General features: G+C 40.7%; 3 protein-coding genes across 8 annotated transcripts; all 3 read right to left on the reverse strand.

Annotated features, from left to right (window-relative positions):
- Positions 1 to 2,810: 2,810 nt before the first annotated feature.
- hmgxb4a (HMG box domain containing 4a) lies at positions 2,811 to 11,412 on the reverse strand. Of its 3 annotated transcripts, none has more exons than XM_008415437.2 (13): positions 11,270 to 11,412; positions 10,654 to 10,723; positions 10,366 to 10,496; positions 10,206 to 10,281; positions 8,451 to 9,047; positions 7,762 to 7,965; positions 7,162 to 7,337; positions 6,990 to 7,071; positions 6,852 to 6,916; positions 6,517 to 6,613; positions 4,723 to 4,886; positions 4,502 to 4,624; positions 2,811 to 3,435 (listed from the first exon to the last, which is right to left on the reverse strand). In XM_008415437.2, exons 1-13 carry the CDS (start codon positions 11,300 to 11,302, stop codon positions 3,391 to 3,393), a joined length of 1,863 nt encoding a protein of 620 aa, XP_008413659.1. In that variant the 5' UTR covers positions 11,303 to 11,412; the 3' UTR covers positions 2,811 to 3,390. The 3 variants fall into 3 exon arrangements, with proteins under 3 accessions (XP_008413659.1, XP_008413661.1, XP_008413660.1); XM_008415439.2 differs by having other exon boundaries at positions 10,819 to 11,349; XM_008415438.2 differs by having other exon boundaries at positions 10,654 to 10,742; positions 10,819 to 11,349.
- Positions 11,413 to 11,530: 118 nt separating this feature from the next.
- ankrd54 (ankyrin repeat domain 54) lies at positions 11,531 to 17,424 on the reverse strand. Of its 2 annotated transcripts, none has more exons than XM_008415440.2 (8): positions 16,722 to 17,419; positions 15,841 to 15,888; positions 15,650 to 15,748; positions 14,880 to 14,951; positions 14,606 to 14,653; positions 13,300 to 13,424; positions 13,093 to 13,200; positions 11,531 to 13,003 (listed from the first exon to the last, which is right to left on the reverse strand). In XM_008415440.2, exons 1-8 carry the CDS (start codon positions 17,116 to 17,118, stop codon positions 12,929 to 12,931), a joined length of 972 nt encoding a protein of 323 aa, XP_008413662.1. In that variant the 5' UTR covers positions 17,119 to 17,419; the 3' UTR covers positions 11,531 to 12,928. The 2 variants fall into 2 exon arrangements, 1 of the variants encoding a protein (XP_008413662.1); XR_534213.2 differs by having other exon boundaries at positions 12,912 to 13,003; positions 14,880 to 14,946; positions 16,722 to 17,424.
- A 1,555-nt stretch (positions 17,425 to 18,979) lies between these two features.
- foxred2 (FAD-dependent oxidoreductase domain containing 2) lies at positions 18,980 to 24,323 on the reverse strand. Of its 3 annotated transcripts, XM_017306313.1 has the most exons (10): positions 24,087 to 24,323; positions 23,665 to 23,970; positions 23,276 to 23,527; positions 22,754 to 23,068; positions 22,494 to 22,660; positions 22,104 to 22,269; positions 20,862 to 21,088; positions 20,611 to 20,781; positions 19,472 to 19,542; positions 19,306 to 19,323 (listed from the first exon to the last, which is right to left on the reverse strand). In XM_017306313.1, the coding sequence occupies exons 1-9, from the start codon at positions 24,299 to 24,301 to the stop codon at positions 19,505 to 19,507; spliced, it is 1,857 nt and encodes a 618-aa protein (XP_017161802.1). In that variant the 5' UTR covers positions 24,302 to 24,323; the 3' UTR covers positions 19,306 to 19,323; positions 19,472 to 19,504. The 3 variants fall into 3 exon arrangements, with proteins under 3 accessions (XP_008413663.1, XP_017161802.1, XP_008413664.1); XM_008415441.2 differs by lacking the exon at positions 19,472 to 19,542 and having other exon boundaries at positions 18,980 to 19,323; XM_008415442.2 differs by lacking the exon at positions 19,306 to 19,323 and having other exon boundaries at positions 19,330 to 19,542.
- Between the last annotated feature and the right edge of the window lie 352 nt (positions 24,324 to 24,675).

The following is a 24,675-nucleotide window of genomic DNA, read 5'->3' on the forward strand; positions in this document are numbered from 1 at the left end:
ATGGGAGCCAGAGTTATATGTCCTGGCAATAAGCTAAATTACCAGGACATTAAAATATCCCAGTAAAATATGTAGTGTTTTATTGGGATTTTAGGAAACAAATAGATTTTAGGAAACACTACAAAAACAATATTTTACCAAGAATTTTCAGTCTGGTTTCTAGTGCAAATATTTTTTTAGGCAAAAAATAACGTAAAAGTAACTTTTCAGCAAGATACAGGAGCTTGTTTTAAGTCAATAGTTCTTGATTAAAAAAGTTACACAACAGAGGTCTACAAAAAGTAGACCATATTGCACTAAAAGTGAAAGAGTTGGTTATGGCAAAAATATCGATACCAAGTCTGTATCAGTATCGGATCAATACTAGCTTGATAAGATCAATACTTTAGCTTCAGATTCCCTCATGAAATGTTATTATTTTTGTAAGAGTTTTGTAAGAGTTTCTAGACTCCTATAAATAAAATTTTGCTTTGTGTTGGCCTCAAGTCGTACATATATTTTTACCTTTTATTTAGAAAACAATGCACACAAATGTGCTTCTTTTTTCTCTATTGATTCTGTTTAWAATGCATATATGTTATTAAAGTGTTTTGTAGACACCTATCAGCTTTATCTAAATTATGTTCTAGGTTTAGACAAAATTATTCAMGTAAAACCCAACAAAAACCAGGTCAAATGTTTGATGATAGATCATAAATAATAAGTATTGGTATTGGCGAAAACATCCCTGTATTTGTTTGGTATCGGTTTGCGCGATACTGGCCCCGGAAATACTTGGTGTCGGATTGATTYYCAAATATGGAGTAGCTACTGCACACCTCCACTAAAACTATTCACAGACAAGTCTTTAAAACATGAAATKTACTTTTGCTTTCAGTGATATGATCAGATTTGTCTCCATCCAGTCCTACCTGCCTGCCCGCAGCCTCTCCTCTGTGTTTGGTACATTCCTGAGCTCCGGCGTCCCGCTGGCTCTCCTCCAGGCCCAGGATGGAGCAGACTGCGGTTCTGTTCCCCGGCTTGATCGGGCCCAGAACCACCAGCCTCAGCTCTGCAAAGAAATGGCCGACACCCAGGCTTTATTATAATCAGTTGTTTATGTCTCCAGCTGAGCATGAAGTACTTATCAAGTTTCTCTCGACTCACTAACCGAATTCCCACATGCAGGCGGACAATAACACAAGATAATCTTGTTTATCTTTGCGCTCGGTGTGTTTCTATAGAGAGAGAGAGAGAGTGTGTGTGTGTGTGTGTGTGTGTGTGTGTGTGTGTGTGTGTGTGTGTGTGTGTGTGTGTGTGTGTGTCAACAACTCGTCTGCCCAGAATCACGCTGAATTTTCCAAGAAGTGGCAGCGCCCTTTGCAAGCTGCCGTCTTCCCTCGTCAAGTATCGCAAAAAAAAGAAAAACCGAAAAGACGCAGCGGAGCCGCAGCAAGCCGCGCCCACCCCCTCGCTCTTCCGCTTGTTATGATCATCATTCATATATCTCACTGCTGCAGCACCGTATGAAACAGCAGGGCTCTCTGCCTTACCGGACTGTGTTCCGGATGCTGCCATCTCTGCTCCTCCTCGCCGCTGTTGTCAGCGTTRGATCACACTTCCTCATTCCTGCCGGCTGAGTCAGGCTGGACTCCAGAGGTGAACAGCAGCTCCATCCAGAGGAGACGCCAGAGCTCTGCTCAAATGAACCTGAATATGACTGCGAAGTTGGGTTATTTTAGCGATTCAGTTCAAAATGTGAAACTATRTGTGTATTATATCCAGGCATAGAAAAAGCGAGCGGAATTTGTTCTGGGTGGGTCCCTTTTTTCTGCAACACCAACACCACTAACAGGGTTTTAACTAACWTTTACTCAGGATTAAACATAMATGTATGASGGCCTAGTGGAGCCATAAAACATCAGGGGAACATGTCAATTCTGGCAAAAAAACTCAAATTTAGAAATTAATTTAAGAAATGTTCAAGAAAAAAAAGGGAAATTTCTGAGCTAGAATTTTTTTTAAAGAAGAAACTGCTTGAAATGTTTGTTTTTTTTTTGATTAATCTCAGAAAATTTCTAGAAGACTTGGAAATTGATGAGATTCAAAACGACAGAATGTGCGACTTTTAGAAACTTTTGAGTTTCAAAAGTCCAACATTTTTAACTTCTGAAACTGTCACTACATCTCAGATTAATCTCAAAATTTTAGTTTTCTCCTCTCAAATTTTGGACTTTTCAAACTCAGAAATATCCTTGTTTTTTTATAGAACATTTCTGGGATTAGTGTTAAAAAGTTATGGTTTTTGTTTTTCCTCTCTTGGCAACCCCAATATGTCATCATAGAAATGAGACCATAAGAACAAAAATGTTTTTTTTTTAAATTATTTTAATGCTTGTAATAATTTAGAAATTAAAGTCAAATCATATTTTGAGTAAGCTATATATTTCAATAACATATATTGGACATCAGTCGCAGAATTGATACGGAATTGAAATCGTATCACTGATTTTGAGAAACATCGTGTCATCTAAACAAATGAAAATATCGCGTTATAGAAAAAATATTTTTCTGAATGTATGGTGTATGGACATATTTTTAAATAGACAAATCTGTATTAAAAGCTACATTTTTCATTACTTATTTAATATAATTTTCTAAGAAATCAAAGTTTGGGTTTTTATCAGCTGTAGGTCATAATCATCAAATTGCACAGCAATAAACAATATGCATTACTCTGTACAATAAATATGAATATTTTGAGAATTTTCTTTTGTAAATATTTTGATCTCTGGAAAGTATTTTAAAAGCAAGTGACTCAGAAACACACCCACGTCTCTGAAACGGTTTAATGTTGCCTTGTTGCTCAGTTTTAAACTGAAAACCCTGGAAAAGCTCTTCATTTGGATGAAGTTGCACCAAGAGTTGCGTTTTTGTCCAACATTTCCTCAATGTCTGAACAGTGAGAACTCAAAAGCTGCACACACTTTTAAAATGACTTCAGTATAAAACAAGTACTTTAAACACGGTCAATATTCACATGTGGGAAATATTTCCTAGAGTGATGAGCAGAAAAAACGCATTGAATTTTTACATGAATAAGTAGGAAGAAAAAAAAACCCAACACAATCATACAATTGGAATCCTATTATGAGAAAACACTCCCTTTCATTCAACACAGCTCGTTTCATTCAAGCGCTCATAAAACAGACAGACAGCAAAACATGTACAATAAAAAGGTCTCATTTAAAAACAGCAATTACAAAGTTAGGAGACATCATCTAAAAAAATACACTTTAAAAACACGTCAAAACTAGAAATATCTAGATTTCCCGATGCCAAGCAGTGGCTTAAGTTAAACTTTGAGGGTTTGTAAAAGCATCGGAGTTTGGTTGCTCCAGTTCCGGATCCTCACAGTCCGGGCATGATGTAGGCGATGTTGTCCAAGGTGTTTGACTGACAGGGGGGAAGAAAAGAAGAAAGGATTTTAGGAAGCAGAACATTTATGTAAACGCAGAGACAGTAGTTCAGGATTGTGGAGAAGAAGAAGCAAAATTATGATTTCATTTTCAAACCGTTTACTAATAAAAAAAAAAATTTAAAAAAAAGGAAAAGTGTTCCATGACTCTCCATGACCTTCGATATAACTTTCCATGACCCAAGTATGACGGGTTCAGAAAAAAAAGTGTATGACTGAAAAACTGAACCCCACCAAGTTGAACTATAGCGAACATGTAAAAGTGCAGGCAGATGGGGAGGAAACATAAATGGCAAAAATGACAGGTATGAATTGAAAAATGTCAATATATTGACTGAGGAATCACCTGATGACAATGTCAATACATAAACAAAAACACATTAGCAGTAATGCAAACAAGATTGTACAGAACCGACCGGTGTGGCACATATATAAATTAATATTGTTTTGTGTTTTATGTGTAATTTACTCGCTCTGTTTTTGGGGTGAGATCAGAAAGATTTGATCATTTTGGTTATAAAAACAGGGAGTAAATTATTCATCACCAGTCACAGTTTGACATAGTTGCCAATAGGGAGCGGTATCGCTTGCTAGGCGATAACCGTTGCTAAGACGGATGTTTGTAACCGCTGTGTAGCGGTTACAGTAGGCAACTGTGACTGTGTGGTAGAGTAGTCGTCTTGCGATCAGAAGGTTGTAGGTTCGATTCCAGCTTCCTCCTGCCACTTGTCGATGTGCCCTGGGGCAAGGCACTTAACCCCAAATTGCCTACCGAGCTGCGTATCGGTGTATAAATGTGTGAGCGTTTGTGAGTGCGAATGGATGAATGTGACTCTAGTGTAAAGTGTTTTGAGTGGTCAAAATGATTGGATAAAGCGCTATACAAGTTCAGTCCATTTACCATTTAGCGATCCAGTAACATAATTGATAGTAAATCGGCTCGTTCGTAAACGTCACATCACTAAAATCATCAAATTATTAATCTCAGTACGTGAACTAAATAAATAAAACAAATTTTCATTATTTAAAAAAAGAAATCCTTACCAGGACGTTTCGAGGGCATCCGTTTAGCTGCGGTATCTGCGCTGTGAGGCACGTCAACGGGCCGAGCGCACACAAGATGGAGTCCAGAAGAACGGACAAACTCCCAGACACTGCCACCATCCCCTACGAACAACACACCGTCACTCACGAGCTTTATTGATTTACAATCGCACGTTTAGATTTTCCTTCTATGTTTAATAACTTGCGACGCAGAAGCTCACTTCTGTTTCTTGCAGCCGGTGGCCGATGAGCGACAGGGACTCCCCCAGCAGCTGCAGGTGAGCCGCCGCGTCGATGGGGTCGACGTCCGGCACCCGGGCCGGGGACAGCGACATGGTGCCGGGCGTTCTGGTTGGCGACACCAGGCCCGCCGCCGTTCCTACGACTGATGGGGAAAACCGCAATTTAGACACGAAAACAACTAGACCACACAGCAAGGAGGGAAAAAGGAAATGCATTTCCTGCATATATGTAGTGGGAATGCTACAGGCTGGATGTCTCTGCTGAAAATGCTAAAGAGCTGTTGAGTGAAAATAAAAGGAAATGCCAGAAAAGCAAACATCTGCTTGAGAAACAGCATAAGTAGGTTGGTTTTACAGGTTTAAGTATCAACCCAGTACGGCAGACTTTTTAATCAAACTGACTAAAAAGCGTGTCCACAAGATGTTTGAACACTCAAAGAGGCAACTTCTTGTTTTCATCATTCTTGTTCTAAACCGTCAAGCATGATTGTTCCAGGTCTCTGGACCCATTTCAACTTTCTCCTCATTGTTCCATTGACCAAACTAATGTAACGTCTTACAGCCAGGTGTCTTATGTTGGAAACACTAAGTCGGCGTTTCCAACTGAAACAAAAACAGAAAAAAAACTTAAGAACAAATATGTAAATATTCCAAAATTAGAAAAGTTGAAAATAGCAGAAATGAAAGCTGGATGAAAGAGTCTTTTACAGGATTTCTGCAGGTTTCACCAGCACAAGTTAAGACTTTATAAGACCATTAAGAATTAAATTTAAGCCAGAAATATATAAATGATAACCATATCATTATATAGCAGTCAACAGTGAAGATGAACGCTGTCCAGTCAGCTGATGATAAATATACTTTACCCATGACGGACACACTAAAGCTAGCTAGCAAGGGTATATAGGGTTGCAGCTAGTTAGCGGTAGCCACAACTACCTCGAGTGACAGAAAGGAATGATCATCTTTACGCATTATTATTACAGACAGAAAAATCCCATTAGAAAAAAATAACATCCATCCATCCATCCATTTTCTGCCGCTTATCCGGGGTCGGGTCGTGGGGCAGCAGCTTCAGAAAGGAGGCCCAGACTTCCCTCTCCACAGCCACCTCTTCCAGCTCCTCCTCGGGAATCCCAAGGCGTTCCCAGGCCAGCCGAGAGACATAGTCCCTCCAGTGTGTCTTGGGTCTTCCCCGAGGCCTCCTCCCAGTGGGACGTGCCCGGAACACCTCACCAGGGAGGCGTCCAGGAGGCATCCTGACCAGGTGCCTGAGCCACCTCAACTGGCTCCTCTCGACGTGGAGGAGCAGCGGCTCTACTCTGAGTCCCTCCCGGATGACCGAGCTTCTCACCCTATCTCTAAGGGAGAGCCCAGCCACCCTGCGGAGGAAAMCCATTTCGGCTGCTTGTACCCGTGATCTCATCTATGGTCATGACCCAAAGCTCATGACCATAGATGATGGTGGGAACGTAGATCGACCGGTAAATTGAGAGCTTCGCTTTTTGACTCAGCTCTCTCTTCACCACGACGGACCGGTGAAGAAAAAATAACATGACTAAATAGTTCGGCTACGACTAAATTTAAGACCTGTAATTACATACTTAAGGCCAACTTGCGTGAATTTAAGACATTTTAAGGCCTTAACTTTGATAAGGTTGCGCCGACACTTTGTTTTACTATTTGAATAGTTAAAACAATCCCAAAAATGACAGAAGCTACAGAATATTTAGTAGCATCCCCTGTTAGCTACAAGGCAAAGCTCCCAGGTACCTTTGGTTTTGCTGTCGCTGGAGGACTTCTGCTTCACAGTGGTGGCCTCGGCTTTGTTCTGTTTGTGTTGCAGATACTGGGCCTTCTGCCTCCACACCTGAGATTCAAGCAGAACCGGTAAACAGTCCGTCACAATTCAAAACTTTCCCACATTCAGAGATTTTACTCCTCCCTGGCCCATTTTAAAAAACAGACATCATTCATTTATGGCATCTAAATGAGACTTTAAAACTAAATCCAACCCCAGATTGAATATTTAAACCAAATAGGAAATTAATACTTATCCAGACCAGAAAAAATACTTCAGTTTCCTCATAATGCGTTCAAAAACTCACTAGTTTGTCTTTCTCAGGCATGGCCTTCCACACCTCGGCCAGCTTCTTGCTTAGCTCTCCAAAATCTGCAGATTACACACACAGCATTGCTACGAGAGCTTTCAGGTCAACATGAGAGAATAATGTCCATTTACCCACCTAAACCTGGATGCTCTGCGTTTATGTTTACCCTGTACTCTTTACAAAACACCTGATACGCTGTCGTTGTCTTCTTCTTGGTCTACAAGAACAAAACAAAAAAAGAAAAAGCACCCAATAAGAGGACAGGAAGTAGAAAAAAAAACATAAGAAACAAAAACTGAAATGAAACCTTTTCTTTATCCTTCTCGTGTTTGTCTCTGTCTTTATCCTCTTTCTTCTTCTTCTTCTCTGTCGTTCCGTCATGGCCTTGGTGGTGGGGAGTGATGGGTTTGCTCATGGCGTACATCGGCCCGACGGCACTATGGCTGACAGTAGGATGGGAGTGACTGTGGCTTCTCGACGATTCTGGGGAAAATGGCACAAAGAGGAAGACATTACAGGGTTTTAGACGGAGCACACCCCACACTCTGTTTTTGCTTCTGGTCAGCCATGAAGCATGAATSGTTATCATGCGTTTCCATAGCAAACGGTAACCGAGGCGGCTGCAGTCAGATAGGAAAGCATTGCGGTTTGCTGCTCTGCTGCATCCATTTACATCAGAACTGAGAAGATATCCCAGGACAGGAAGTGCCTTCACAGCACTGAGAGTTTGCTCACCTGTCAGTTTTTTCCTTTCAGCTGTCATTCCTTATCATTGCGGGTTAATGTTTAACCCAGGAATGCTGTACATGACGTCAAATGGCTGTTTTTATTGGTGGAATGGAGGCATTCCAGCATGAGAAAAGTGAGATACAATCACAAAAACAGAGAGAGTGAACAGTGAACTCACCTCCAAAACTTTTGCTGTGCTTCTTGTCCTTTCCACTTTTGTCCTTGTCTCTGTCCTTCTCCTTGTCTTTCTTCTTCTTGCTTTTCTTGCTCTTCTTCTTCTTTTTGGACATGTGCGTATATGAATCGTCTATGATCAGCTCCCCAGCCTCCAGTTCTCCACCAGATGATGAGCTATCGTCTCCCACGCCTCCTCCGTAATGACCTGATGAGGAGAGGAATCAGCATTTAGAAGAAAACTAACCAAACATGGCAGTGACTGCATACTGCAGACTAGAAGGAGCAGATCTGATTTAATATCATATCTGGAACAGGGACGCACCGATCAGATTTTTTCACTACCGATACCTGAGGATATCTGAGGTTTGGTATCAGACAATTTCGATACAATACAGAAAGTTTACTTACTTAAGCCAATTCTATAAAGTTCTGACCTGTAATACCAGCAGCAAAGTCGTTCAGCTTAAACACATTTTAAAATCGATTCTGGAGCATTTTGAATCAAATCAGAATTTCCAAGATTAGGAATTATGATTTTTTTATTTTTTTGCACCTCGACTCGATGGAGCTACCCATGTATCAGACTCATTGGGGAATTTGTTCCCAACATGTGGACCGATGCAGGTGTTACTCTGGGATCGGTGYATCTCGAATCTGGAAACATTTACGTTTTTTTTTTGTTTTTTTTACCTTCCACCTCCACCTCCTTCCCCACCACGGGCAGCGGCTCTCTGCTCTGCGCCGCCTTCTTCTTGGGCGACTTGGTCGGCTGCATCCTGTCTCTGTCCTTCTCCTTCTTCACGCTGACCTTGGACGGGTGCGGCGTCACCGGGAAGCTCTCGGGCTCCTCCTTCTCCGGCGACATGATGAGCTTCATCTTCAGCCCGTCGGCCTCGCGTAGCGTCAGCGGCTCCTCTTTGGGAGCGCCGCCGTGGAACAGGGACGACTTGGACGAGGAGGAGGAAGAGGAGTGCTTCTTGAAGGACGACGACGACGACGACAGAGACATGGGGCGGGAGTGCGACGAAGAGTGGCTCCCTTTGCTCCCGCCGCCGCTGCCCTCGCGTTTGCGGTCCTTGGAGGAATGCGAGGAGAACGTTGGGTAGGAAGGCTTCTTGTGCAGGTGGGGGCTGGGGTCAGAGCCCGTCGCCATGGGGGAGGTGATGGCCTGCAGGAGGCCCATCGCCGTGTCCGCCGGGTGAGACGAGGAAGGGGAGGACAGAGGYGGAGAGCGCTCTGCTGACTTATGCTTCTTCTTATGAGGAGGCGGGCCTAAACCGTCGTGATCTGACGGAGAAATGACAGTTATTCAAGATATTTGCCAAAGTGAAACATTATTATGCGTTTTCCAGCCACATAGTGTCATTTTCCAGCATAATCAAGTGACTATGGTAACTTCAGTTGTTAAAAAAAACCTATTTCTTATCAAATATGACCTAAAAGAAATTTCACTTTGTAATTTAAATGCCTTGAATTTGGGCCTCTGTCTCTTTAAGAAGCTCCTGCTCTTTCTGAAACTCCGCCTTCAGGAAATCATCACATCATGGCTCCTCTATTAACCCTTTAACAACATTTTTACCAGCGCTGGACCAAGAAGTGTATGATTGGAAACGGCAAGAGGAACTTCGTCCTGGAAGGCGGAGCTAAATCCACCCAGGTGTTTTACCCAGCTGAATGGTTGCCATGGAAAATTAAAGGATTTCTCAATCAAGGTAACCCCCCTTTGGTGTGTTTTTGTGGGGGAATGACATCATAACATGATGTAAAGCTCAAAAAAGTTGGTTTTACAAAATACTGCCCCTTTAAGGCCCATTATCACACTACACTATGAATTTCATATATAGATATATTAACACAAAACAGTGCATAAATGTGGTGATTGATGAAAATCATACAGCTTTCTTTTTTTTTAACCAATAAAAATCTAAAAAGTGCTGCACCCTTCTGAAGTTACTATGGAGGTGGAAGTAGCATGCTGTGGGGACACTTTTGGACGCTGACAGAAGAAAAACTACACATACAGTAAGTCGCACTTTTTTTCCACAGTTTGGCTGATCTTGTGACTTACATGATTTTTTTCTCTTCATGAGGCATTTTTAACGGATGTGACTTACAGTCCAGAAAATACTATAATTTTAATTAGAATTAAGATAACAGCAGAAATTCTCAAGCACCCTAAACACACAGCCAAAGCTAGAATGAAAGGATTTAGACGGTAATGATCATGTGTTGGATCATTACCATCCATTCCTGGCCATTCCACTTTGACTGGAATGGCCCAGTCAAAGTCCTAAATCCCTAAATCCAATTAAAATCTACAGCAAGACATAAAAAGTGAGGTTCAAAAAGGCCTTCAATTCATTTTGCATGAACTTGTATCATTTTGCAAACCAGAATGCAAAAAACAAAAAAAAATCTTCATTCATCAAAGTTTTATCCTCTCACCTCGGTAATAGTGGTCGTCACTGTGCTTCTTCTTCTTCTTGTGCAGGTCTCCTCCCAGCATGAAAAGCTCTGAATCCTAATTTGAACAGATGCAACACATTTTACACTACTGTAATCCCCATTAGCATAAACTTACAGTGTGTGAAGACAAATCCCTTACCTTTGGGCGTTTCTTGGAGGACTTTCGTACTTCTGCAGCGATCTCTTCTTCCTCTCGCAACAGATCCTTGTAGGATCTCCTCTTCTCCCTCTGACTACGCCCAGCAACGAGGCCCCCGTCTGCCCCCATCTCTAAAATATGACATTTATTTGTCTAAAAATGCTTTAGAAAAGGCAGAATTGCCTTGTATTCATTTTCCCATCATTGCTTAAGACATTCTCCTACAGCATGATGGTGCTGCCATCACATCTGAAACACAATGGAAAGTGATATAACTAATTTCATTACCCTTTAACTCCTCATATGCCATGGCTTCCTCTTGGTCAGCTCTTTTTCTTGTTTTGGGATGTAGGCAGCCCTGAAATTAGCATAAGGACCTGTCAAATAAAAAAAAGGAACCTAAAGTCAACTTAGAGTGAAACCAGTTCAGAGTGGGAAAGGTTCTGTCATTACCTTGCGTGAATTCCAGACAGACTCCAACCAGGAAGATCAAGGAACAAACTCAAAGTGCGACTAACTCAGGAAAAATATTAGCATTGGGATTATAAATGAAAAGTCCGTCATTCATTAAGCCGGTAACAAACTGTAAGCTAAACTAATTCCCGCCTCCTTTCGTTAATATACACAAACACACCCCCTTCCTTTTCACTTAGACCCTCCACAGCCAGCACATTCCAGTCTTGTGTCTCTCTACGCCAGTTCGCAGTCAACTGACCGGTGACGGCGACTCGGGAAACACTGAGGCTTTGCCTAAAAGCTAGGCCGCGCTCGCTGGAAAGTGGACTACAAAACGCGGCGGACATGCATTCACCCCTTTTATACCTTTATCATCTATTGCTCAGTAACACATGTATATTACAAGCACTGAAACGTGAAAAAACCCGCGTTTGTTCAGTCTTACTACCTCAACGGAGACCTCCAATTTACGCGGGTCCATTCGCCATCTTTATTGTCGGCAAAACAATTCGTCTGAAAGAGGCGTGGCTTTTGCTGACGCAGCCAATAAGCGTGGGAGAAATGTGAAACTTTTACATTTACATCCGCTAATGTTCCGCTACTTTTGGTTAGTAATGAATGACACCGTAGTGTTTTCGTTTATTACCCAGGTAACAAAATATTCTCATATGAATATTAGTTTGAATAAAACTGTCAAAGATAGAAACAATCATAGTCAATGTACTGATTTATTGGTTCATAATGAATTTCAAATATTCTTTACAACACAGTTCACAAAGAGTCATTATGCTCAGTTTAAAAAAAAGAAATAAGGCAATAAAACAAAGACACTTTGACACGAAAATAAGATAACACCAGTTAAACTGTCAACCCATTGCATTCTGTAATTATCACAGTATATTTAATGAGTAGAAGGCAAAAAGAGAACACGTAAATCAGTCCACACAGTAAAGTCAAAGTTCCACCAGACTTTAGAGTTTTTTTCCCCCGTTGTTTAAAAGTTGAACGACATTTTATCAGAGATGCACCAAAAACTGGTGAGCAGAATTAACAAGACGTGTCCAGCCAAGCAATACGACCAAACTTAAAATTCAACCTTTTTTTTCCCCAAGGTTAGCCGACCACGCCAACAGGTCATGCTATCAACCCTCTTCAGAAAATCTTACAGCAAGCATCATCCGCAAGAAATACACACTGAGATTGATCATGTTAGTAATGCTAACCGCACTAACTACTGGCATAGGACGTAAAAACGGCTTAAAACGTCTTTTTTTAAACAATAATGGCTTCCTGTTTAGCTGCGGAGCTGAGTGACTCCACTGCTCTCTCCGTCTCTTTTACACACAGACCCAATGCGTTGTTGGCTCTGGTTCTAACAGAACTGCGTAATGAGTGACTTCTTGAGATTCATGTACATAGTTACAGTAAATGTATAAATAATTTAATAATTTGACATATCTGGCATTTAATTAAAGTTAGGTTTTTTTCTCTCATTCAAACACTACGTTGGAAACAGTTGATATTTATACTGAATGCAGATTCCTTGCAGGAAAAAATTATATCTTTCATGGCAAACTTTGACATACATTTTGAAGTGTGCTTAAAAAAAAGTGAGTTATCACATATGCAGAAAATTCAGCTGTATTCAACTTTACAATAAACATTTTATGCAGACAGATATATTTTTAATTTATTCAAACCTTGTAATAAATATAGTACTGGATAGTAATAGATATTGTAAAGGTAGGTCAAACCTGACACGTTTATCTGATACTTAACACTTTTTTTCTAGAATTTAAAGGTCAGAGTATTTTACCCATAATATCAGTGGTTTTATATCAAGTGAGCAACTTGACAAAACCCATTTAGAAAACTTCATAAGATACATTGTTGTTAACGCTTTTGTTTTTGTCCTGGTTAAAATAAAATCTGATGTCTGCAGCAGTCCCTTCAATAAATACTGACAGCCAATCCCAGTGCGACGGTTGGATCTGTGGCCTCGTACTCGGCTACGAGTATTGTCTGTACTCGTAGCCGAATACAGACAATTTGAGGCTCTGCATATTTAAAAAGGAGCTGCATGTCGGCTCTGTGTGCAGTTAATCTTCTACCTAGCATCCAGGTTCTGCTTCTGTAGACTAAGCGATGTAAAACTGGCCAGTAAATCAGTCACTTCGTCCACCTGAGCGAGAAAACAGAAAAGTAAAGCTGTTTAAAAGTTTCATTGTGAACAGAGTTAAATGAAAAACACCTGACGACCGTCTAGCTCACCTGCTCTCTGGTGCGTGTGTGCTGCAGCTGTGTTGAAATGTGCTCCAGTCTTTCCTTCGCCTCACTTTGGCCCATTAGGTTCAGGTACTCTCTGAGCATCTGGATAATCTGCAGGGGGGAAAACGGCAGGTGAAAACACGTCGGTCGCTATCGGCGACGCGTTGGGAGCGATGCGAGCCGAGCCGAGGCCCCGAACTGATTTCATACCTGGGTGACTTCCCCTCGGAGGGTCTCCAAGCTGCGCGATTCTCCTTCCTGCAGAATGTTGAGCTTGGAGCGCGCCAGGTGCAGCGGGGTCCGGCCTGCGCGGTCCAGGGCGTCCACGCGAGCTCCTGAAGAGAAACGACAAAGAAAGAAAAACCTTATAATTTCAGGCATAAAAAAGAAGTTTATCAACTTACTTTGAAAATCCACCTAAATTCTGACAAACATTTTACAGTCTTTAAATTACCTAAAATGTCATTTTAGCAAGATGAGATTACATGTTTGAAGAAAAACAAGTTTAGAACAAGCTTTAGCAAAACTTATAGCATCTGTGCTATAAGTTGATTGTGCTATTTTATAGCACAATCAAACAACTGTGGTAACTTCAGTTGTTATAAAAATGCAATAAATTATGAAATAAAGTAAAGTAAAATAAATTTCACTTGATAACTTAACACCTTGAAATTGGGTCTCTATCTCTTTAAGGATCTCCTGCTCCTTCTGAAACTCCATGTCATCACAACATGGCTCCTCTATTAACCCCCTAACAACGTTTAACTAGCTGGTATAATGAGCTCAGCAGTTCCACCAGGTGTTTGCTAATTCCTGCAGACTAGTCTGAARGAGCTGAACAGAGGAGGGCTGCTCTGAGGCAGAAGATGGCAAGTGGAGGAGGAGTTTCATCCTGGAAGGCGGGGCTAGATCCATCAAGACGTTAAAGGATTTCTTAAACATTCATGAAAAAAAGAAAAAAGTCAAGGCCACATTCCAGGTATGGTTTTGATGAGGGAATAACTTGATGTAAAGCTAATAAAAAAAAAAAAGTTTATTTTACACAACACTGGCCCTTTAAATAGAGTTTTCCAAGTTTGTGAAAATGATTATTGATTATTGTTTACTGTTGTTTGTTCATTTTTGCTGTTTTAGTTTTTGGCGGTTTATTAGTTTTCATTTTAGCTAGTAGTTCAGTTGAATGCTACTAGCCTAGTGAGTTTATGTATTAATGTRCTTTAACTGGAAGGCTGAATCATTTTAGAAAATAAGCTCTTATATTTTGCACGTACAACTAGCTGTTCGAAAATCATCGGTGCGGAACTTGAATCCTTCATCTATTGTATTCAATACCTAAGCCTCATCAGGCAGGTATTCATTCTTTAGTAATACTCATCCAAGTTACTATCTTTGTTAATAATTGCCTGTGGCGTTTATAAATAGTTATTCATGACCAAACGTATTGTTGTACAACAGTGAGCAGTGATAATAATAAAGTCAAAACTCAAACATGTAAGTTTTCTACAAAACGTCTCACCTGATCTCAGCAGGGTGGTGATTACAGGCACGTGGTTGGTACAGGCCGCTGCAGGGACACACCATTAGCATAATGGGCAGAAGTTGAAAATGAAAAAAAAAAAAAAAAGCTACGAAATACGTAAGGTTTACAGCAATATAACTGAAGCATAGCTTTGGGCTTTTATGTGCAGGTTGACCTTTCAGAAATGCAGCTTAGTAAAAACCAGAGTCCGGCATTTTCAGCCACACTATCTCCAGTTTTCACAGGTCAGGAGGTGCGGAGTTGGTCTTACCCAGGTGCAGGGGGGTATTTCCCAGGCTGTCTCTCTGGTTGGGGTCGGCACCATAACTCAACAACAGCTGCACTAAAGCAAGACGAGAATATCTGACATTAAACGTCATGTTTGAAAGGTGGACGACGTGTTAGAATTAATGTAGGTAGGAAATAAAGGAGAGAAAATTTCCACTAAAAAACTTGAGATTAATCTCAGAAATATTTGAGGAAAAGAAGAAAATTTCTGAGCTTGAAAAGTCGGAAATGTTTGACTTTTGAAACTCAGTATTTCACACTTTTTTTTGTTAATTTCTAAGTATGATCTCAATTTTTTTTTGTTTATCATAGCAAGTTTTTGACTTTGTAAACTCAAAAACTTCCAGGTTTTTTATAGTAAATTATTGAGATTAACCTCTAAATTTCTTTTTGTTTCACGCATGTTTCTGGCTTTGTAAACTCAGAAAATCCCAAGTGTTTTTTTTTCTAGAAAATTTCTAAGATTTATTGAAAAAAATAAAAAGTTTGTTTTTTTTAGCAAATTTTTGACTTTTCAAAATCACATATCTCCAAGTTTTTTCCTAGAAGATTTTTTTAGATGTCAGAGTTTTTTCTAGCAAATCTCCAACTTTTCAAACTCAAAAATGTCCAGTTATTTTTTTTAGTAAATTCCTGAGATTAATATCAAAACTTTCTGGGGTTTTTTCTAGTAAATTTTTGACTTTTCTTTTTTTTTATATATCTGCAATGGCCCTAACATGTCGTCGTGGTTACCAGCTGCCAGTAACATACCGATGCTGTCGTTGCCATTGCAGGATGAGAAGTGAAGCGCCGTCCGGCCCTTGTCGTCTGCAGCACATGGGTCGATGTCATCCTGCAGGAGCTTTCGCACTTTAAAAAAAACATAAAACACACAGGAGAAAAACCCGGAATCATTTCTTTTGATTCCGAACCTTTGAACTGTGTCACCTGGTCACACATACCTGTGTCTATGTCGTTGCTGTTGGCAGCTTCCCTCAGTCTTTTAGCAGCTGTGGAAAAACATGGACAGAATTATGATTTCACCAACAGTCTAATTTATAAAACGTAGTGTTATTTATGTAGATCTACATGTAAATTAATGCAATAATAAAGACATTTTAAAAAAAAATTATTTCCAAGCAACATTTTACTTTTTAAAAATGTATTCTGTACAGATAACATACTAATTACTTTTATCTCCAATGTAATATTTCTCAACTTTAATGCTAATATGTAGTGTAAGTTTTTGATATGGTCAATGTGGCTCTCTGCCCGTGGCAACGTTTTCTGTTACTGACTTGCAGGGGGCTGAAGTTAGTGTCTGATTCACAGCAGTAAAGGGCTATTTCAATGTTTTTGAATGTAGTTTGATATAAATCTTACATGTATGCGCTGGTTAAACTTATAAGTACCGGTAGTTCAACACTAAGCCCAGATTCTGCAACAATTTAAGATTAAGAAAACTTTTATTCTAAATGGAGCGACACAAAACATTGGTACTTCAAGTAAAGGTTAAGTACCAAAGTTAAGTACCAACTTTGATACTGAAATTATACATTGTACCTTCTYATTGCCAGTATTATTTATTATTCTGTTACTTCCTTCTTTTTGATTATGTGACTATTTTCTGATATTTTTTTAAGCTCTCAAATGAACAACAATGTTTATTTATTTATTTTTGTCCCTGTACACGAATATTGCAAAGTGACAGCTGAAGACATGATTGGATTTTTTTAGTCTGAATGTGTCGTCTGGTATTTATTGCATCATTTATAGATTTTTGTTAYGTGGATGCTAAGAATTTTGAATTCAGGTCCGTTTCGGACTGGACRGTCCCTCTTACCGTAAATGTCTTTCCCAATGGGACCCAGGTTCCGCACGGCTCGCTGGTGTCTCCTGGCCCTGCTCCCCGCTATCTTCCCCAGCCTGCTCGATTCGGCGACCGTGTCGAACTCACCTCGCCCCGGCTCCCACAAAAGGTGCAGGTACCTGAGCTCTGTGTCGTCTCTGGATCCGATTCGACCCAGCACCATTTTGCCTTCCCCTATCCCACTGATCCCGAACCCCACRGATGCTGCTGCCGCTTCTGCGCCCAAGTCCTCCATCCTTTCTGCGGAGCTCCGCGGCTCCGCACCCGCCGCTTCCCGGGTCTCACCTCCGGCTCCGTATCCAAGCATGCATTCCCCGTCGGAGATGGCTCGGTCATTTTCCGAAACAACGACAGACCTCCATCCGTCCATGTTTTTTGTTGTTGTTTTTTCCCCCCCCCTGTTACATAGGTAGCTCAGTTTATAATAGTGTATCCTTACAAGTTCTGCCAGCCAGCGCTCGGGAGGAAACACGGCTCTCAATAGAATTTGGAGGCAGCCATTATAAGTCTGGGAGACATTGCATGAATAGTCATGAACTGTCTTACAAAAGCAGTCCCGTCATATCTTAAGTTCAACTATTAAAACAAAACCTTCAACCAAGATGTCAGCTATTTTACAATTTATATGTCGTTGTGTCAAAGTAGTTACAGAGACAGCTATTGGACAATGATTAGCTTCAAAGATCTAACAACCAATCAGAGTTCATGATATTTATACGCTACTCTCCACTAGCGTCAACCCACAAAAGCAGCCAATCAGAAGGTACCAGTGGGGGACCAATCAGCGTCCAATAGAAGCTGAAAATATGGTAGCGAGATAAAAGTCTGTACGTCAACGTCGCCGCCATATTATGGGTGATGTTTTAGTTGAAACGTRCAATAAAAAAGCATTCTTACAATTCAGGGAAAAGGAAATAATAGGAAAGATTTTGTATTAGAAATCCAGCACAATTTATTTAGGTTATACAAAGGTGGCACTGATATTTGGTTCTGTCTGGTACGTCACATGATGAAGGTGAAAAAGGCAATAAAAAGGCAGATAAATTTAGTTAAAAAGGCTTTAGAGGGGGCAATAGCAATTACAATTCCGTTTGGGAAAGGGGAAGTGAAATTAAGACTAAAGAAATACAACTAAGGCAACAAGAAGGTGTATTGAAGATAAGAAAGAAGGGAGTTTATATAAAATACAAAACTCAATGTTAGTCAAAAGTAGAAGGAAAGAAATGATGAGATTAAGAGTAGGTCATATATTTTAAATGACATTTTATGTCTAATTGGGAGAAAAACTCATGATTAATGTGATGGTTGTGGGAGAAAGAAAATGTAGAACATGATGAATTGAAAAACGTGTGAGGCTGAAATGGAGAGCTKGAGGAAAATAGTAAGGACAGGAATGGAGTCTTAAATGAATACTGGGAATTGAAGGAAACATAGTGGATATTTAGAGATTTGTTATTATTATTATTTATTTGTAATATTTATCTAAAAAATKTAATTTAATGAAAAAATAGAATTTAATCGATGTAGTGTTGCTACACACTCATGTACAGCAGGTGGCGGTATGCACCTGAAAGTTGCTTGCCAACCGCCATAATAGAAAAGAAACACATGCATGTGTATGTGCAGCTCTTAATATTATGAAACTAATAAAAAATAAACATGGTAATTGGCGTTTGTAAAGGTGATTCTGCCTCTCAATGAYAGCTTGTCAATACTGAAAAAGCATTATATACCATATTATGAATGTTAAACACAGGTAAAATATGAATAAAACAACATTTGTGAAACTCAATTGTATAAAACAAATATTTTAACATAACTAATCTTTCAAGTAACGAGTAACATCTTCCAGTGACCAGCAATAACTTTACAACCAGCAGGTTATGACATAAAAAACAYCTTGCAAAACAAGGATTCAATGGAAAACCACTTTTGTTTTAGTCTAACATTGCCCAAAAATTCAGAAAAACTAAGTTTTGAGTTGAAAAAAATGCCCATGATTGCAGTAAAGATAAATTACTTTAGCATAAGTATAAAATATTTGATCTTCCCGAGAAAATGGCAAAAGCACTATGGCATATTTCAGCCGTTGTAGATATGGAAAAGGAAAGGGAAGAGTACATTTCCTCCAAAAAAACTCAGAAATTTTCTAGAAGAAAACTGTAAATTTAAAAAAATGTTCTCGCAAGTTTTTAACTTCAAACACAGAAATTTCCAAATATTTTTTCTAGAAAATTTCTGAGATTACTCCCAAAATTTCAGAGTTTTTTTGGCAGAAATTTACCCTTTGCTTTATTTTTTATATTCCATCTACAATGGCTATGATACGTCGACGTACAAAACATTATTTTGTGGGTAATACAATCAGAGGTCAAGCGTCCAGAGGACACGGACGCTCCAGCTGATGCCGGGTGGCTTGGAAAAGCGGGGTTTGCTCCCGTCGACGTTCCGGTGGTGAATTGCCCGGCTGGTACCTGGTGAACGCTGCGCCGTGCGACGCCCTACCGAGTCAAATATCCCTGCTGACAAAACAGCGGCGGCTTACGGTGCGTGAGAGCTGAGCGGAAACAGTTTTCTGGAACGCAGGAGGAGACAACAAACAAAGGTGAGGAACTTATAAAGARGATTAAAGAGAAACTGAGCTGAGGAGTTTGCCTTTGGAAGGTGTGGCTCAGAAATCTTAACTGAATGTTTACACAAGGCCAGGAAGATGTGCTGTGAACCTCTGGGGTGGAGTTCAGGTATTATACACTTCCTCAGGAAGAAGGGTTGCTGCAGCCATCAGCTGAGGCTCCTTAGAGGAAAAAGTCTTTACCGGTTGACATCTAAAACTGTGACAATCTTCTATTATAACTATCGGGAAAATTCTAGAACATGTCTGTGTTCACCAGAAAAGTTCTGAAATTAATCTCACATTTTCAGAGTTCTTTTCCTCCTTCCCCCCCCCCATCAGCCCTGCTATGCCGTCGTAGTCTTCTTAAGTTAACATTTTTTTGTGAATCCTCTCTTACATTAAATTGTATTAAACTGAATGCACACAAGCACATAAAGAAACAATACATGCTCTGCTTTTCATAATTTGAGCCTTGAAACATGTGCATTTTTTTATAGTTACTGCTTTTCTTGTCTTCCAGATTCCCACTTAGAAATTTTTAAGAACTCAGCATATTGAGGACATTTTTGTTCTAAGTTAATAGAAAAGATCTTGGTTTCCACTTGAGTGATTCTACCACAACAAGTTGTGATTTTAATATTTTCTAGGGGGGAGGAGTTCTGGGTAGAACATYTTTACAGACAAGTTTTTTTTCATTTGATCTTAAATGTAAAATTTCTTTAATTTTTTATTTTTTTTCCAAATATTTGGCTTAATTACTTCTGAGAGTCTTGTTCTTTCAGTAAATGGCATTTTTTTGAGTCCACATAAAAATGAATTGGTTATTAAATTAGTTGGCAATTAATTCAATAATTGATTAATCCGATTAATCATTTCAGCCGGAGGAGGACGAAAACCAAAATAGTTTAAATATCGCTCAGCCGTTGGTAAAAGATTTCCTTGGTGATCAGCCAAAGCTTAGACGTGGAACCTCTCGTCTAGCGATCTTATCTTCTGACATGTCTGCACATGTGCAATAAACAATAGTCACCTCACTGCTGCTAATTTAGCAACTTTGTCGCTACATTCAGCRACTTTTTACACCAAAAAAAATCTTTATCGGCTTTTTAGAGATCAGCGATCGGCCGGAAAACTACAATCGGTGTGYCCCTAATATTTTCATTCAGCTAAATAGTGGGAATGTTGATTTTGATCATACCAGGAAAAGTTCGGGGTAAATCATACGCTCTGTTTAAAGAACAGACCTACCTGTGCTGAAGGCCCTCAGGTCGGAGTGGACGCAGTGCTCCAGGAAGCGCCGCAGAGGCTGGATGTGAGACAGCGGAGTGTCCCACTCTGTGAGGAAGTCCTCAACCATGTGATGAATCGCCTTCGGCCTCGGCAAAGGCCAGCCGTGGGGACGCGTCTTCATGTCCTGCTCTGTGAAAGAGACAAAAATAAGACAAAATAAACCCAAATTCTTGAACTACATTGCCTCATCACGACGGCAGCATCCATACCAGTAGGGAGCGAGTCGTAGTAGTATAAAACTGGGTGGAGGAAGTTGGATTTCCAAGCCTGGGTCCAGTCGGTTTCTGACCTGCCGAGCCCCAGGTAGTCTATCTTCCTCTTCCCGTACTGCATGACCAGAACTATCAGCCCCTGACTGGACATGTCATGGCCAGAGAGAGAGGAGAACCGGGGCAAGGCCTGGAGCAGAAACTCTTCCACGTACTCACAGTGGGAGCTAAAAGGCGAGGAAACAAGGCGACATGCCAACAGTGCAGAAAGGAGCCACGTTAAAGACACGCGATACGTTTTAGTCTGAAAAATAAAGAGTATGAACATTTAAAACARGAACTTTTGTAGAAAGCAGTGCTGTAAGTAATGATTATTTTAGTTAATTATCACCAGCTTTATAAAACAGTAGCCTGAGTCTTTTTTTTTAACCAAAGATGATTTAGGCAAAAGGAAAAAAAAACATTTAGGTCATTATGTTAGGAAGGTGACATTATTCTGTCAATTTTTCTGAAGATTAATCGGATAAAAAAAATTGCCACATTTGGCCGATTTTTCATTTAATCTTTTTTTAATGTTAGAAATACATTAAAATTGTAAATAAAGAACTCAATTCCTTTTTTAAATAAGCAAATAAACATTTTGCTGCCTAAAATGCAATGGAAGTTTTTCATAAGTGAACAAGTGATAAACAGAAAATTTAAAGCTGATTAATTTTGGGATTAACTGATTAATAATTAGATAGCAAAAGATCCTTAGTAGGAGAATTTTATTTTATTTTATTTTTTTATTTTTTTTTTTACAGATTTTCAAACCTGGTGGAACTAAAACTGCCACTTGAGGAGTCCTGGGTGAAACATATTTACAGACAAATATGTTTTTTTTTCCCATCTTAAATGTAAAATATATAAACTTCTCTGAGTTTGGTTCTGCTTTCAGCAAATGGCCTTTTTTAGAGTCTGTATACTCCAGTTAGCGATAGATCGGTTACTAAATTAGATAGCGATTATTTCTGTAGTCGACTAATCATGATTAATCATGATTAATCAGATTAATCGTTTCAACCCCCAGTAGTACAAATAGCAAGATACAAGCAAACGTTTCTATGAACTCATGAACTGTTCAATTCACTGGTTTATTCTGGCCAATTCTGACATCTTTTTCCATGTTTGCAGGTTAACCGCTCCATGGTTAATGGCAAAATGGCCGCCAAGTAAACAACGATCAGGGAATCATCTCCTCACCCTCGGAGAAGAATAACATCCCCGAGCGTCTCGAACATTTGGTACGGTCCGGAGGCCTCCCCGACCCGCTTCAGGATCCAGGACATCAGCTGCGTCATCATAAGTCTGGTTGACGGCCACTTGTTGCCATGGTGACGRTATTCCAGCACACGGTGAACGGCTCGGGCTGAGAAGGCGAAGTCAAGAGCCTTATTTGAGCATTTAAATGTCGTGAAGGGACAGAACTGTTGCAGCTKGGCGCTACCAATCACAACCGCTCGCTTCGGCAAAATGGAATAAACGTTCCGAACTGGGCTTTTATCGTATCGTTTATCATTTATTCCTAGAAATTTCTTATAACAACAGTACCACAAATGGTTGTGATAAAATGTTTCTGAACTTTTTTCTGACCTGTGTAACGGAATCCGTGGACGAAGCCCCCAGCGGAGGATCGGTAGTCTCTGGAGTGAGAGGCGGTTCCCAACAGGAACAAACCGGGGGTGTTCTTCCCCTCATACCACGCTGTCACGCCCGGCAGTCTCCCTTTCGCGTTTTCGCTGGGCGGAGGCCGTGCAGACCTGAGGGGATTTATGAGAAGAAGAAGAAAAAAAGATGCTGTTTAGGAATAAATCGACGGGTACTCCAAGAAGCTAGGTTCTCCGGATCTGTACCTGTCGAAAATGCTGAAGTTGAACCTGAAACCGAGGCAGCGGATCACCCGGTCATAGGGTTTGCGCAGGGAAAAGTTGTCGATGTGGTCCGGAAGCTCGTCCCGAGGTTCGTCGGATCCTTTCCCCTCGTCACCGTTCTGCTTGAACTGCCTTAAGTTTAGAAAGAGCTTGTCCCTCGTCTCTGGATTCTTTAATCCTGACTGCTTCCTTCCCCTTTCCTCCTGTTTGGTGATGACTACGTCCTCCAAGCGAGCCTCTGCCAGACCGTCGAGGGATTTCAACTGGTATGTGTCTAATACCTCGTTATTAACAGCCCTGGAAAGATTAAACAAAGCAAAAGTATGTTTTTTTCCAGTCATGTAACAACCACAATAGTAAATAGTCCTTGTCGTGACTTTTATCGCTGTCACCACAGTACCACAAAGTATCGCGATAAAACTTTAACCCCACATCGCTCCCGCCTGAAATCTGAGCCGATCTATCGGTGCAGCCCTCCTTTCCTGTGTTTACACCTTTCTTTACCTAAGATCTCCAACGTAATGCGTCTGCCAGGCCAGCCGGACGGTGCTGGAGCTGAGCATGTGCACCCGGCTYGCTCTCCCCAAGATGCTCTGGGCAGTTTCGAAGGCGGAGTTTCCTTTCCCCAGGATCAGCACGGCCTGGYCCTTGTAGTCGTCAGGGTTGGTGGAGATGGACTCGTAGCCCTCGGCCAGGTGCGACCCGGAAAACTCGACCTCCTGAGGAACCCACAGGCCCGTGGCCACCAGGAGGATGCTGCAGCAGAAATGAACGGCTTTAAGATTTTCATTTGAGAAGAAAACTGAGTTCCAGTGTCAATATTTTTAGAAAATACATTCCCTACATTTTGGCTTTAGCGCGATAAGAAAATTTCTCTTTTTCTTATAAGTTACCTGCAGGAGTAATCCGCTGCATGTTGATCGGTGAGGACGTAGCTCCTTCCTGTGGCTGACCTCACCGACCTGATCCGTCCGACGTCCACGCCGTATTTCACCTTCAACCCCAACTCCCTCTCAAACGCCAACAGGTAGAGAGGGAAGGCGTCGGCCGGCGGGTAGAACTCCCCGCTCACMCTTTTGAACAGCAGGTCCGGCTTGTCGCTCAGCAGAGAGTTCCAGTCRTGCCGCAGGTTGAACTCTGCGTTGTGTCTTCCTGTGTGGATTTTGTTAATGCTAATCAGCTTCCTGTGCCTGGGATATCTTTAMACACAGRAAACAAGAGAGAGAAAGAGAATWAAAAAAAACAATGATTTGCTTTAGAATATGACACGTTCTCATGGATTGGTTCAAAGTAAGAGTCTTGTAAGGTTTCCCACTTRTTGAAGAAGCTGCCCGGACCGGAGTTCCTCTCCAGGATGATGTAGTCCCGTTTTGCCTTGGAGAGGAAGAACCCCATCTGCAGGCCAGCAGGTCCGGCTCCGAGCACACAGTACTGGAAGTGGCTGGAGGCATTGTGGAGATGATCATTGAAGGAGGTTAGGACAAGGCCAACCAGGGTAAAAAGGATGAAACGCAGAAGGTTTGCCTCCATAACCTGATGGGACAGGAAGAACAGTRGCATTGGGAAAATGTGTGATGCGGGTGGGGTATGATAAAGGATAAGGCTTGAATGCAATTCCATTWAACTGMRGTAAATACAAAAAACTAATTTGTGAACTAATGCAATATTAACAGTGCTAACAGAATTCACTTGACACCAGTCATATTCAATAAATTAGAATATGCATTCTCATAATGCTGGTTTGCCAGGCACAGACCGGGGCTCCGCTAACTAAAAAGTTAGCTATGCTGCTAACCTTAAAGCAATAATCATAAACATTATGATTATTGCTTTTAGTGCTAGTTCTGCTAGCACTAAAGTGATACACCAACACGGTATTAAGCGGGTGCTAAAGCTAAGGCTCT

Source organism: Poecilia reticulata, linkage group LG8 (genome assembly GCF_000633615.1).
Source record: "Poecilia reticulata strain Guanapo linkage group LG8, Guppy_female_1.0+MT, whole genome shotgun sequence".
Classification (NCBI taxonomy): domain Eukaryota; kingdom Metazoa; phylum Chordata; class Actinopteri; order Cyprinodontiformes; family Poeciliidae; genus Poecilia; species Poecilia reticulata.